Here is a 15568-nt window from a genome sequence, read left to right on the forward strand (position 1 = left end):
TGGAGTGCATTACTTTCTGTAATGTTATCACTGTCCAAGGACTAAAATACGAGCCAGGACACCCAGCTTCTACACAGCAACAGTTATGGCAGGTAAATCCCACCATAAGAGAAAATAAGAAAAAATAAGAAAAAATTTTGAAAATTTACACTTCCTTCAAGACCTTCTGTTCACAGAAGTAGGAACACTTAGACTGTCCTGTGGAGCTCTTAGCAACCATTAGCAGTGAGTCTGATGATCCTTAATTTTAGGAACAGTGACAGGGATTTTTGGAGAGAGAAAACATCTCTTGTTTCATGACATGAGAAGGTATGTGCCTCTTTCTTGCCAATTGCTGCTTTTCAGCCCAGAATACTCTACATTTTGTGGTGGCCATTCATCTCATCCTCTTTGACTTACTACATTTTCAGGAGGATGGAGAGAAAGCAAAAGTATATTGGATGACAGCTCAGAAATACAGCCCTTACAATAGGGCTAGTCTTGAGGAGTTTCAATGACTCCTACAAAGTTTCCCAGTGGTGACAAATCTGCCAGCTCCACTGGACATCAACTGATTCAGGCCAATACACATCGGGGGATTTTCCACCTTTTGCAGGCTTAGGAACCTCTGCATAGTTGGAAGATCAGTTTTTCTCAAAGTAACTGTAACTTCACATTCAAACATTAAAGAAATCAAATTCAAAGTCAAATACAAATACATAAGAGGTCCTGACTTCCATTGGCAAACAAGCAGCTTCAGCTCCAGGAACGTTTTGGAGAGCTGCAAGGGGGTGGCCTATGCTTGTATAATCAGGCAGACTTCATAGTCTTTGACAACAAATGGGAAAAACACATTTCAAAGCTGTTTGTTTAAATTGAAATATTAGCTTGTCTGCCACTTAGAAAAATGAGTATATGTTGGGGATTTGTTACACGGTAATGGAGAGCGCTGGTAACCAGGAGGGAATGAGTCTCCCTACCTATCACTGCAATGTGGCCGCTTCTGGGATGAAACTTGGTAACTGATTAATAACACACAATGGTATTACATCACAGTTTAGGCAGCAAGAGAAGTAATATATCCAATTAAAACGGCAGGGGTAATTTAAACAGGCAGATTACAGTAATTACCCAGGTTGGAATTTGGCCAGGACAAATGGGTTAACACCCCTACTCTAAACAGGAACGTTGTGGGATTTTTAATGACTGCAAATGGTTAAGACTTTGATTTCCTATCTTGTCCAAGACAGAAAGGGTTTGGTTTTGCTCTCACTTGTGCTGCTGTGTATAGCTGGAATAAATCCTCTCAGGTCAATGAGGTTTACGCTGACGTACGTAAAATAAAAGTTTGGCCTAGCATGCTGCAGAGTCCAATGCCGAGGTTCAGCAGAGGCCTGGGGGGACAGTATCTCCTCCTGAATCATTAAATCCTCCTGGAGCTTAAGGTGGTCCTCGGATAGGTCCCATCTGGCTCTGACCTGGCTTGACCCTACTTAATTTATGAGCTCTGATGGGATTGCTGCTGCCCAGGAATGGCACTGTAGTAAGTAATGGACTGCACTCTTAGACTGCTGTCTTCTGTGCTGTGGTACGTAATTAGTAATGAATGTTACCAAGGTGGATTTAGAGTACAATCAGTGGAAATCTGGTCTAGTTCCACTAAACCCCTAAAATGTCATCACTGTAATGGAGATCAGGATCTGCCTCATGTTTTAGCTGACTGCTTCTGGCTGCAGTTGCAAACACTTTGTTTTTGGAAGATGTAAGAGCTAAGAATCTAATGCAAGGAGACTATATAACTTTTAATGAATCAGGCCCTTGAGGTTTACTTGTCACCCATTAGTTTTGGAATGCAAAATACATAGTTAAATTAGATAATAATAATTCCCCAGTATCATCCAATTATAAAGCTCAATATCTATAAAAGCCCCACATGAAACAAGAGTTCTACATAACAAGCACAAAAGGATTTGTGCTTGACTTTCTTTTAATCCAACATAAACAGAAGAATAATTCAATCAATCAGTTCAAATGAGTTCTACAGCAAAAAATAAAAACTGTTATCCTAGAATGATAAATGGGGCTTTGAATACCATGTTATCTATGACTTTGGGAAAAAAATCTAAGACAGTACGAGGAAAAGTAAGCACAACAGAACACAGCATTAATTCAAGAAGCCCTAAAACCTGTACCAATATTTAAAATACAAAACTTTTTTTGTAAGGGAAAAAAAATGACATAAGAGAAGAAACAACAATTTGCTCACAAAATGGATATTACAGTAACACTAACGTAAAATAGACTCCTAATAAGCAATTTTGCAGATGTTATTTCTGCTCAGGTCTCGTATTGATTCAAATAACCTTTGCAATAATTAGCTGTAGCTCAAAAAAGATAAACAAATCATGAAAATATACAATTGTTCCGGACAAAAGATAGAGAGCACTTCAGTATTTCTAGCCCTGATCTCCAATTTGCTTATTATTAGAGAAGACAGGAGTAAATACAAAAGCTGGCTATTTCAGCCAGGCAATAGCTAATGCCAAGAAGAGAATGCGCATTCAAAGCTGTCCCAACTTGCTGCCTAATGAGTAGCAATTAATCCATCTTATTGTATTTCAAAATGCTGAAGACTCCATTCACATCAAAGGGAATTTTTCAAGGCTTTTATCATTGTTCATTTAAAAAGTATAGAGCTATCTTTAGCATTTTATAATTGACAACAATATTTTCTTTTTATCCCTCAACGCGGAATGTAGAATAATGGATTTTAAAACATGTAATACGTGTGAACTGTAGGCATTTTAATGTTTCTTTTTGTCTCTGTCTAATTAATCTTGCACTATGAAAAAACATCTGAAATGAAAGTCTAAGATAGATGTATATCCTGCTGTGAAGACCTTTACTCTCTATGCACAACTTCCAATCCATCGTTTCTCTCGAATGGACAGAGGTGACTTGGGCTCCCTGTCAGTGCAAAGGTGAGAAATGCTGCAACCTAGCACTACGGACTGGTGTATTTGACATGGAAATACAACATTGGAGCGTAAAAATTCTGCTTTGCCTCCTCCAATCTCTGCATGAGAGGAAAGGTCATGAAGAGGAACCACCTTTCAGATCTGTCTCCAAGGACGGCTTTATCTCAGCCTATCCTTCCATTTTCATGAGATGAAATTTCTCTAATTCTGGGAAGATTTTAATAACCTCAGAAAATTAAGATTAAAATCTCCAAAATAGGAGTATTTTCCTGCTATAAAAAGAATTAAAATGTACAACATCCTTGGAAGGGCTGATGGGACATTCTGTACCGGTGGTCTTGAAATGCAGCAGTAGTATTTACATGTGAAACGTCTCTTTTTTGCAGGATCAGGATCCATCTGTCCAGAGCAACTGTAGGCACTTATCATCAAGGAAAAGGGACTTTGCTGGACCAAACAGAATTTATGGCACACAGGTGAGTTTTCAATCTATTAGGTAAGCTTCAGCAATACTTGGATAGCCAATGCCATGGGTGCAGATAGCTCTGAAATCCTTCCATCCATTTGGATTTTTGCAGAAGATAAACACAGGAAAATTCACCCAAGTCCTCTCCTCGCCATGAGCACGGTTCAGACCAAGGTGAGACAGAAAGATCTCTTGGTATAAACTAAAATCAGCAGGTACTTGGGGAACAAGAGTTACTTGTTATACCCTTCGTCAAAGTAAGAGACCAGAAACTGAGGTCAACGGGACAGATCAGCCACATCCTGAAAGATCGATAAGAAATGGCATTATGAAGAAAACCACTAGCAACGGATGTCAGCTGGGGGACAAAAGCCTCCGCACCGTGCCCCTGCAATCCTTAAGTGCCTACCTGTGATTATTTCAGCTAAAGCAGCACTGGCACACAAGGCATGACCAGCTTCCCTGCAATACCCTGCCCCACATACATGTGGGAGGTGCGCAGAGGGGACGTCTGGTGGCTAAAAGAAGAAACATGGGAGATGGAGATGGCCTCGTGTCAGAGCTGACTGAACTCGTAGCTATGGACTGGCATGAAGGATCTTTGCATTGATCCACAGAGCGCTTGCCCCTCATGCTGTAGGGTAGGAAAGTTGACATCAGATGCATGCGGGTTTTTTAAGTAGCAACTGCTCCCCTGGATGCCGCTAATAACAGGTTTTACAGAGTAATTACAAGTGCCAGCTCATTGCTAAAAGGGCGAGACTGGCCTGGGTCAGAAGCAGTGCTTCCCTTGGCTATCTTCTTCTTGGTGGTCACCCCTTCACCGGTAAACGCGGGCAGCACCCACACCAGGAGAATGACAGCCCATCATCTTCCTGAGGAGGTTGATGGGGAAGTCCAGGCACAGCAAAGCGAGCAGCATTGAAACAGTGGGCACTCGTAGATGCCAAAATGTATTCACTTTCTCTTCCTTTCACACCAGTGATATCCTCAGGCAGTTTTCAAAGGACACAGGACCGTAAATATGGTTCAATACAGGAATAATAAGAAAAACGGGCAGTAGTGCTAACAAAATGTCTGGAGCAGCAAGGTTCCTTCTCAGGTCCAAATCCAGCAGCTTCTCCCTCTTCTAGGGAGTAATTGCAGCTCCCCAGCAGAAAAAGTGAGGGCTCTCTTTTTCATAAAGGCAGCTCCCTTAGAGCACCTTCTTGCATCAAAGTTTCATCTCTTCTATGGGAGGAGAAAAAGGTCTGTGGGAGGCTTCAACTTCTCTGGAAGAGGCCTGTGCAAGAGGGCTGATGTCATGCCATGGCACCTTGTTCTCTGAGACCAAGAGTGGCAAGAAAAAGAGGAGGGAGACGGGGAGAGCCTGGCTCCTCCACCCTTTCTGGGCAGCCCTCCGGCTGGGGGCTCCGGAGGAGTCACCAGGGCTGTGTCAGGACTCCCAGGGGAGCTAAATGCTGGGGGAAGCTTGAGCACCTGGGAGCAGGGGCAGGAGGAGCAGCCTGGGGCTGGCCCACTGGCCAGCAAGACCTGCTGGGGAAGGGCTGGGGCAGCTTTTACTGCCAGTGATGCCCGGAGGGCAGCAAGGCCAGGGGCCCACAACCCTCTGTCACTCTGTCCTCACTGTGTAGTCGTAGAGAGTCAAAGCAAATGTCCCTGCAGAGCGTCAGGGCGTGGAGGTGGAAGACGCTTCCTGAAGCGATCAATTCCTTGCACAGAAATGGCGGCTCCCCCACTTTCTACTCAGCTCTGGGGGAGCTGCAACCCACTGATGGGTGGGAAGGGGCAGTAGGGTCTGAAGCCCTTACAAAATATTTTTGTTGCCCTGACAGTTCTTTCCTTCTTCAGATGACTCCTTAAAATGAAAAATCCCTCTGGATCTCTATTCACTGCAAATGGCATCTAGGCTAGAGGTCTCAAATATTACTAGGGTTTAACTAGTTTCTTTCTTCTTTGGAAAGCTTCAATAAAAATCAGACAGCAGGTGCAGCACTCAAAAATATTTATTGCTTTATAAGTGTCTTCATATTTTATGCTATTTTGGGCATTCAGAAAGGGAAGTATTTTAGCACAGTAAATCCAATATTTTTGTTAGGCTCCTAGGCCTGTATTTTGGTATCTAAGCGGGCTTCCTGATTTTTGTAGCCCTGAGTGCTCACCAGTCCTATAAAACTCCCTGAGAGCTATTGGTGCTGAGCACCTCTGAAAGTAAGGGCACCTACTCACATGCTTAATTTTAGGCATCAAGGATTGACAATTTAAGCTTAAAATGCTACATATCTCTGTATTATTGCACCCTCGGTTAAAAAGCAGTATGTTTAAGCTGTCTTAGTTGTTCTTTACGAACCCCAACTGCTCAGCCAGTGCAGCTAAAAAGCCAGCCACCAACAGCCATACAAGCTTGCCAGCATGCTGCCCACTGCGGACGAAAAACCCAGTGCTTCTGTCAGGGAGGCCTGTTACAAAGCCAGGCTGTTATTTATACGCTGCAGTTCCAGGATCGTGGTAAGCATCCGCAGTGCTCACCGCTTAGTATTGTGAAATTACTTTCTGAAACATTTTGCTTCTCAGCTAGAACAAAAACGTGATTTGTTCTCATCCAGGGGAAAAAAAAACAATCAACAAAAAGAAAAAAGGAGGGAAGTAAAAGATTTACAAGTTCCTTCGCTCTTTATTAAAAAGAAAAAAATCAACAGCAAAAACTGCAAAACCTCCTCTTCCACTTTTAAGTAATGTGAAAACAGAACAAAAAGAGTCCCAAGATCTCCGCTGGAAAACTTGATAATACAAGCAATCCAAGAAACCCCTACTAAGCATTTCCAAGAGTTTCTTTTTAGCCTTAGAATATATTTTATGGAAACCAGGGAAAACGGGGACATGTACAATTCATCACGTCAGATTAAGCAAACATACTTAATATTCCCTGAACAGGACTCTGAATGAAGCTCTCCAAAGATTAAATGTAAATACTTTACTTTAAAAAATAAAATTTCAGGGAATCTTGTAAATAGTACATAACTTGAGGTGATACTAGATTATACTCTAGAAACACCTTATAGTTAGAGCAATCTTGATAAGCTGTGCTCTCTGGCACTTGGAACAAACTATTTATTTTAAGTATTCTTGATAGCATTTCAAAAGCACAGACAAAAAACATTTGGGAATGGAAAACAATTACCCCAATTACCCCTCTGGAAAAAGCAAAAAAGAAAAAGCGTCTACACAACTGCATAAAAACCCTGTGTATTTAAATACACGCCTAGCACTCAACTGTTTAAAAAAAAAATAAAAATAGACTAACGGGTTAAAAATCAGGTTTAGGTGCTGAGCTGTTACAAAGAGTAGTTCACTTTGCATTTGGACAGTGTTAAAACAACATTTTTAATGTGGATGCTAGTGCAGAAACCGAAGATTAAACACAAAGAGACGCAGACAGCTACCACATGCAGGAAAACCAGGTTACAGGCACGGCAGCACCAGGCGCTCGCCCATCACCGCGGGGAGGAGAAAGGGACAGGCATAGCAACCACAAGCCCAAAAGCAGAAAAGCGCATACCTTCAGCTTGGAATGAAAATCACGAGATTTCCTTCTGGCAAGAACCTGAATGTGACTAGACACCTGCAGGGTAGGGGAAGGGAGGAAACAAAGGAAAAGCCTGTAACCATGGAGATGAAAAGCCCCCTACAACTGGGCAAGCCAAACGTACCTTAATGGCGGCTTGAATTTCTCGAACTTTCTTTCTTGCTAAGACCTGTATGTGACTAGACACCTACATTGTTCAGGTTTATAGGGAAAAAAAAAACAACAAACAAAAGAAAAACAAAAAGCAAATCAAATTTAAAATCTCTATTTTTTTCTTTTAAAAAAAATAACTTTTCTGAGGGGAGGAAGTTATTTGCATCTTCAGTAAGCTCTGCTGTTAAAGATACCACATTCCCAGCCAGATATCAAGCTCTTAGCACTGAGACTTAACAATACAGGTCATCACTGCAGTGACTTGATTAAGGAAAAAAAAGAAAAAAAAAGAAGTGTAACCCACCAGGTTGTGCATTCAGCTACAAGATAGAAGACGCAGTTGGACGCAGCCCACGTGCTTTGGTACTGATCCCATCCGTGGCCAGGCCCTGGGCTCTTGCGCTGCGAGCCGACAGGATTTCTACCCCATCTGCCAGGGATGCAGATGCCCACTCTGACCATTTGCCACTAGGCTCGAGACATAACTTGGCACCGAGAAGTTTTATCCATTATTTCTTGTGTTCTGCAGCTCCAATGAGGAGCCTCAGGCTGCGTATTGACCCCACTGAAATGCTCTAAATTCTGGAACAAATGATAAAATACTGGCACAACATAGGTCCCTGAACCTGTGCTGGCTTCCTTGATAATCTCAGCATCAAGTCTGCCCACAAAACACTCGTGTAAGTGGGGACCAGTAACTTGACATCAGCTTGAGTGATGTCCAGGTTTGGCCCATTGTCATTACATTTTGGTAAGAAATTTGTGTAAACCCAGTCCTGCACTAGACCAGTTACTGGTCAGGAGTTGTTGCTTGTGCAGTGAAGAGTCTGGGCCCAGATTCACACTCCTGTTTACTCAGGCAAGTACTGAAATCCATGCTATCGATGATGAGGGTTTAATGATGCTGTCCAGCATTGCAAGGTAGTGCTCAGCATCCTACAGCCCTCCGTGTGAAGGTTTAAAACCTGTAGTGATGGCAAAAACCGCTAAAGAGAAATCTCTTATTCTTATTTGACCCAGGGCATACTATATCAACTGTTGTACATTTTTCCTAAGTTAGTTACAATTCCCATCTGGGAAAGAACAAAGCAAAAGAAAAGGAGAAACAAAGTTTGATTTCCTCCCTCTACAAGAGTATTTCATGACAATAGTACCAAAAAGCCTGTATTTTTAGTAGGGACGCAAACAGTAATGCATAAATGAGAACAGCCCCTGAAGGCCACCTTCAGAGACTTCTTCAGGAAGCAGCTCAGGAACCGGTTTGCAGTAATTCAGAGTTATGCTATTGCTTACTAAGCAATTTTGTAGTCAAACACGTAGACCAAGTTTTCACACATGTTCGTTTGTTTTGCTGTCAGTGGGATATTAGTGGTGTTAAAGGTTATACAAGAAGCACAATCGTAACGTTTAATTGCTCAGCTGAAACTCAAAAGTAGCAACAATCAAACTTTTCTAAACACTCAGTCTAAAGTGATTTATGAATCACTATAGAGGGATGTAAAAGTATGGAGGCAGAACATCACCATATGTAGGCCATCACAGCCCTCTTGGTTTCACCACAGCTCTACCAGCCCACACTGGCCAAGGATCTAGCCCCAAGGCCTGCATTTTGGCTCCTGATGCGATTTTAAGATCCCAGCATAACGCCCAACTACTGGAGCTAGCATGGGCATAGCAGGGAATAACTTGGGAGTTTGTTTCAGATTTCTTTGCCAATCTTTTGTTTGTTCCTTCTCCACGTGCTGCGGTTTCTCTCCTTTCTCATGTCTTTTTTCATCCCTTGTACATACATTTCCTTCCTAACTGGCAAAGGACACGACCCAGGGCAAAATATCACCCAGTCCAAAGTGCTTTAAATCCAAGCGCTGGCAGCAGGCCATCTTTGTGTGCGCTGACTCAGCGTCACCTTTCCCTGCATTAAAAAACACACGTAGCATGCAAGTGTACGAGCCTCTGCCTTCCCCTTTGTCACGCGCGTGGGTGGGGAGAAGAACAATCTCATACTTAATGTTAGAGAAAGTGAGGGGACTCTGCAATTTGCGAAGCATTTTGAAATAGCGCAAGGGTTTAGTAACCACTGCATAAACTATGCAGAGCGTGTGCCTTCTGTGAGGCTGCTGATCACCGTGGATATTACAAATTAAAAGATTTAGTCATATGAGATAAGTTAATGGTTATGTGATAATCATCTGAAAAAGTCTTGAGACTGGTTAGAGGTTTATTCTGACTCTTTGATGAATGAAATCTTACTGTGGTCACAGACCAGGAGCCTGAAGGCTCTTAGGCGATTTTTTTTAATTATTTTTTCATGCTGTAGCAAGTACTGCCCATGAGCCGAGAGCATTAGGATCAGTCCTGTTAGATAGTTTTTATTTATTTACCTCTCATATGCAAGGATCATAACCTCTATTACATAGGCGAATTTGCTGGACTTTTAGAAGTTCCATTATTCACCATCGCAAAATAATTGCTGTATTCTGTAATTGTCCTTATAGAGAAATAAGGCACAATGCTTTATGCTTCTGCTTCAACTTTTTGAAATTTTTTTTCCCAAATACAGGGATAATAGCTTCATGTACACATAGGTTAATAAAAAATGCATCCTCAAGCCGCTACTGAAATGATGCACAACATAAAAAAAATGGAGTTTTAAGTATTTTCTAAACAGCACGTATTTAATCTGAACAGTGAAGTCAATACGTCATCTCATCAGAGCTGAAGCACAGACAGCCACTGCAGCCAAAAATGCCATGTTTTGTCATTCACTGACATGCATACTTCCCCACTGGGTTATTTTACCTGCTTCCTGGTCCGTGTCTTCCCTGTTCTAAGTTTGATGTATCTGGCTATCAATTCATTCCTACCTGAAACAAAGAAAAATTCATTATAAGGGACAAGCAGCATAACATCCATAAACACTACCAAAATACCACATTTAAACATGAGTTCCATGCATATGAGTCTTATGTTTTCTAACACCTACTCCACTTTTCCTTTGCAAACTATTTATCAGTATTTCTCACTGTTCATCAGTATTTCTCTTCCTTCTCCTTAACAGACATTTCATGTTCCACATGAACATGTCCTGCGCAGAGGGCTATGGGTTCAGTGTTTTCCCACGGAAGCCCTGCAGCTGTTTGCAGGCAGAGAGGTACCTCCTTGGTCAGCAGTGGTGCCCAGGACAATCTCTCGCTGGAGAACCACCCATCCCGGGGGCTGACACAAGGTCTGGGCTCCTCTGGATTTGCTTCTGACTGTGCTGGGTGGCATTTGACACACAGACACACACACACACCCCAGCCCACCTGGATCCCCGCTGAGAGGAGCAGCTGCTCTTGAGAAGGTCATGTGCCATCTGAGCTGAAGTGCCAATCACCCAGATGTCACGGTTTTGCATCAGCTTTTCTCCAAGTTTTAATTCTACAAGGAGGACAGTAAAATCTATCCTTCCTGCCAGCAAGCACTCTGCCTCCTCCACTGACAGAAATCACTGTCCCAGTTCAGCAGGTTATCAATCACACCCTTAACTCTACGCACAAGAGTGGTCACCCTGCAGTGCCTAAGTTCCTGCTGCCGTGGGGCCAATCAACATGGTGGTTCGTTATTTAGAGCTCTGTTTCTCTTGGAAATGTATAGTATTTCCAAGTTTTTAAAATGGCTATTTGACCCTTCTTTAGTCACCCGTTATGCTACCTAATACATACTAACATTTTCTTTCCAAATAATTTCCTTCTTAAATATTGCTGACATGGAAGATAACACAGTTTTATGTGGTGCCCTGTTTATTTTCACTGCATATTATGTTACTTCTCCATGAGTTGTACTAACTTAAATATACTTGTTCAACAAGTCCTAAGTTATGGAGTTACTTGCATTCAGCACAGGGGATAAGCAGCCCATGTGTAGAAAATGAAAAAACTGATTTAGCAGCAAGCTGAAAATGGGGAGGTTAAGAAAATAACTTGTCACCCACCAAGTTATTTTAAAGTGGATAAGTACATAGCTGGGGAGTGCAGAAAGTTATTATATCAGCCAGGGACTCAAACTCTTTCAGTCTGATGTTGTGGGTGAGAGACGGGGAAGTTCTGAAGTAGCATGCCTATGCCTGAAGGGTATTTTGTTGACTGGAAGATTGAACACAATTAGTCAAACTAGACCTTCATTCTCCCTTTTCCTTCTGTCTTCCCCTCTGAGCCTTATTTTACACTCTTTGTATCAAATGTCTCACAGCTTCTGTCTCTTCCATGGTTTGTTTGCTAAATGGGTACTAGAATATGAAATATCAACATGTTTCAGAGTAGAGCTGTGTTTCCTCTGATTCCCTTTTTGTTTTGGTCTGGACTGTGTGCCAGGTTTCCCGCAACGTGCCACTGTAATGGCGATGTGAGGTTTCTAACTCTTCAGCAGGTCTCTTCAGGACAAACTTCAAGAGGTAAATTTTGCATGAGCAAACAGTTACACAAGCAAGCAACATTTCTGCACACAAATGAGGGATTTCTGCATGCAAAAGGAGCAGCCAGGCACTAATTTCACGCAAAGACCTTGTCTTTTGGCTGGACAGCAGTTCTGCAGCCTGTCGTGCCCGCAAGATACTTGCCATTTGCAGTGAATGAGAGCCTTTGTGTTCAGGGGGTGAAACCAGGGAATGCTCAATCTCTGCATCTCTCTATATTCTCATGTTCTTTCTCATCATCCAAACAGTTCACTTCAAATATGGAGAATTAGTTTTCATAGTGGTGGCTGTCCCCCTATGTCCTTATGCTGTAACAGCAGCTACCTCACAGTGACAGGACTGCAAATTCATTTGCAGGTGCTGGGCATGGACAGAAATAAAGCTGCCCTACTCTTCATTAATATTAGATGGAAAAGTTATACAGTGGAAAAATATCATACAGTTTGGGAAAAGGAACCGACAGAGAGGTCAAGAGCCTGAGGCCACAGCAACGAGAAGGGAGAGGAAAAGGTATACAACGACAGCACATCTTACCAAATGTGCTTCGGACAAGAGTTTTCCAAAACCTTCTTGCTTGGTACTTTTTATGCCTCTGCAGTGTCCCTTTAATGAGTACTAAGCTAGCAGACAGTAAAGAGGTGCACAAAAATGTAAAGAAAAACAGGAAGATGCATGTCACCACCTGCCAAAGGGGAGCCCAAAGGTGTGGTGGCCTGCAAGAGCAGCCCTCTGCAATCCGGTGAGCTTCAGAGATCACCATATTCCTGCAATCACTGGTATGATAGGTGGTATGAATGTTTCCATATTTCTAAATGCACGTTTTGATTTAATTGGGGAATGTCCCCCCCTCCAGAAAGTACCTTCTTTGCATATCTTTCAGCACATGCATACATTAAGCACCCAGAATAATTTTTTGGTGCAAAAAGCATTGTCAGGTTGTCTTTATCAGCAGCTGGTGACTCTGCGAGGTCAATGACTCTACAAGGTGACGTAAAGGACGTGTTGCCATCTCCTGTCCCTCTGTCTGTACTGAAGATGTTTCAGACACATGGTCACAGCACAGGTCGCTCCAGCCATCCCTTGCCCATTAAGGCAGTCTTACGAAGCCCTCAGCCACAGCTGAGGAAGGAAGAGTTAAACCTTCTCATGGTTTCACAGTTTTCTTCCCAGTCAAGAGAGCTAAAAAACTATTTTTAAAGGAAAGCTCAGATTCCTAGGCAGCCACTTGACAGGAAAAGCAGATTTATAAAAAACACCAAGCACTGAAAGTCTAGACTGTATTATTCAAAATACCAGTCAAGTGCTGTCTCCAGTTGAGACCCAGTCCATCCATGAAGTGCTTTGGCTTGAATCAAGGTGGGGTTTCTCTAGCCGCTATCTAGCCCAGCAGGGGTATGACTAACAAGATTGTGGTTTCGCAAAGTGATCGCTTCCCCTTAAGGTGAAGTCTAGCCGGAGCTTAGCTCAAGAAGAGTCAACAAGGTGGAATAATTTGACTTAACTTACAGGGAGGAGGAACTCTACAAGGAACCATACAAAGTGGCCAAGGCAACAGCCTTACGTTTTCGTTACAGCCATGTTTTCAACGCAGCAAAGAAACATGCACCAGGTTTAGCCAGAGCAGAAGATACCGGTAGCCTCATGAGGCTGACTAAATACGTTCTGCCTAGCCACAACGATCTGAAAAGACGTTACTTCTTTTTTGGACTACCAAAAAGCCATAAACAGAAACACAAACACTGCCTGACATATACAAGATAGATGTCCCCCAACTAAAATTTTACAGCTTTTATGTTATCTACCAAACACTGGTGCTCTTTACCAACTCTGACAGACACTAACAGAAAAGATCTTATCTCCTGGCGACCAGGGCCCAGAGAGGATTTTAATGAAAGGAAGGCTGAATAATCCTAAAGACACTCTTTCCTGTTCTTGGGAATGAGAAGAGTCTGAAACAAAAGGAGGCTCAAGGAACTTCTTTAATTGGCCATTAGAAACCCTAGGGTGAAAAATGCTCATTAATAAATAGATCTGTTTTTCTCTAAGAAGAGCTCAGCTGTGGAAATACTTTCCATACACGCCCTCCCTCACACTCCCTGTCATATATATCTGGGAAATTGCCTGGCAGAAGAGAAGAGGTCAGGTTTATGAACTGTAAATGTTCATCTCTTTCTTCTTGTCACTGCTATGACAGTCTCCTACTTTGAATGTTTTGGTTCAGGTATCAAAGAGAGGCGTGGGGAGGTGCCCAGTCAGATAAAACATCTTCACAGCACAGCGCTCTTTTTCCAAGGATCTTGAAAGGATCAGGAGAGGACCACAACAAATATTTTATATAGGCTTCTTCTTGTGTTGGTTTTTTTTTTTTTTTCCTTTTAAACTCAGGCTTTATCTGTCATGCCCTTCTGTACTGTCAGTGCAATTGCAAACTATAATTCTCCCTGGACTGATGCTGAGGAAGAGGCATTTTACACAACAGAACATCATTTTTAATCATGGCAGGAAGTAAAAAGGGGGTTCAGCTAGAAAAGGGTGCAGGTGCTAGAAAACCTGCGAGGCTTCGCAGGGTGCCAAAGCCTCACTGTGGCCCCTCAGGGGGAACGGCCAGGCCCCCGGGGCAGCTCTGCTCCTGCCAACCAGGGGGACACAGACTCCCTCCGCCTTCCCAAACTACTGCCCCATCCCTGAGGAGCACCACCCTAGACGAGGGAGTGTGCGGTGATCCCAGACACCTCACAGGCATGGAGGACTGACATTTCTGCTCTTCTTATTCAAACTAAGTAGAAGCAGCTGCAAAGTGGGGAGGCTCCCACCCGCCTCTCCCTGGGAAGGCAGTTGTTGCTCTAACAGAGGGCCCTTGTGCAGGGAAGCCTCCCCCACTAATGTTATTTCCAAAACCAGCCTAACGCAGGCAAGCATCAGCCCCTACACAAAGGCCTCCATGAGGCTCCCGGGTGCCACCCTTGGTGCTGAGGGTGGGTTTGGCCCCACTCGCCCAGCGTGGGCAAGGCCCCCGAAAGTGAAAATCACCCCCTGGGTGAGTAGGACATAACCGGTAACCCCTTCATGGGCCAAAACCGGCACTACCACCTCTGCGCAGGAACCACCAGACCACCACAGGCAGCTCTATGGGGACCTACGTGAGCTGTGGACATGCCCCCAGCCACGCCGGGTCCCTTTGCCCAGGTCCTGGCCGCAGCCATCACTGCTCAAACCCAGTCCCCGCCGGCAGCGGGGCAGCGACCGGGTGCATCACGTCCCTGCAGAGCTGCCGGCTGCGTGGCGGGCGGGCGTCTTTATTTAGAACATTAATGACACAAATTAAACCTCCGCCCTCCCAGCTCCCAGTAATAGGCACCATCCAAACGTGATAAAAATAGACAAGTGTGGGAAATCAAGTCGGTTAGCAATTTGAAAATGAACAGCTAATTTTAAAAAGTTTTCATACTCAGCAAAATAATCCAAGTAATGAACAAGTAGAAAAGCCTATTCTTTTCAGATAACGGCGTACTACGAATTTCTCCAAATTCTATGAGACTGTGGCTTGAAATAGGCATTTCACATCCTTAGCGCAAAGTCTGGGGACAGACCTGCACAAACATTTCATCTCCCAAGTCATGCTCGTGGCTGTATTTTCACCATGGAAAAGCTTTTCAGCAGGTTTTGGTAAACCCCATTTCTGGTTGCCTCTGCCCAAAGCTGCTATGACAGCCTGGTGATCGCAAAGTGCCACACATGCGCCCACGAGCCGGATTTGGAGAGCTAGCGGGAATTTTGCTTGATGAGGAGCCTGCTGACGAGCTTACTGCACCTCAGGTGAGCGCCGTCCTGGGACAGCCCCTGTGAGTGGCACTGAGCCCTTTGTCTTGCTGCGGAGCGTGGGCCGGATCCAGATCCCACCCAATGTCGCAGGGGTCCGTGCGCGGACATCCTCCGTGAGGACAGGCTGGTTT

General features: G+C 43.6%; 1 protein-coding gene across 8 annotated transcripts in view; it reads right to left on the reverse strand.

Annotated features, from left to right (window-relative positions):
• TEAD1 (TEA domain transcription factor 1) overlaps positions 1–15568 on the reverse strand; it is a 103437-nt gene that overhangs the window by 33236 nt on the left and 54633 nt on the right. For 2 of the 8 annotated variants that reach the window (XM_075712010.1, XM_075712008.1), the window contains exons 2-4: positions 9962–10026; positions 7134–7196; positions 6983–7045 (exon numbers count right to left, since the gene is read on the reverse strand). In XM_075712010.1, the coding sequence (XP_075568125.1) occupies positions 6983–7045; positions 7134–7196; positions 9962–10026 (191 nt within the window). Of the gene's footprint in view, positions 1–6982; positions 7046–7133; positions 7197–9961; positions 10028–15568 lie in introns of those variants that run through there. The other 6 variants (XM_075712014.1, XM_075712011.1, XM_075712017.1 and 3 more) reach the window with 4 other exon arrangements.

This window comes from Pelecanus crispus, chromosome 6, assembly GCF_030463565.1.
Source record: "Pelecanus crispus isolate bPelCri1 chromosome 6, bPelCri1.pri, whole genome shotgun sequence".
Taxonomy (NCBI): domain Eukaryota; kingdom Metazoa; phylum Chordata; class Aves; order Pelecaniformes; family Pelecanidae; genus Pelecanus; species Pelecanus crispus.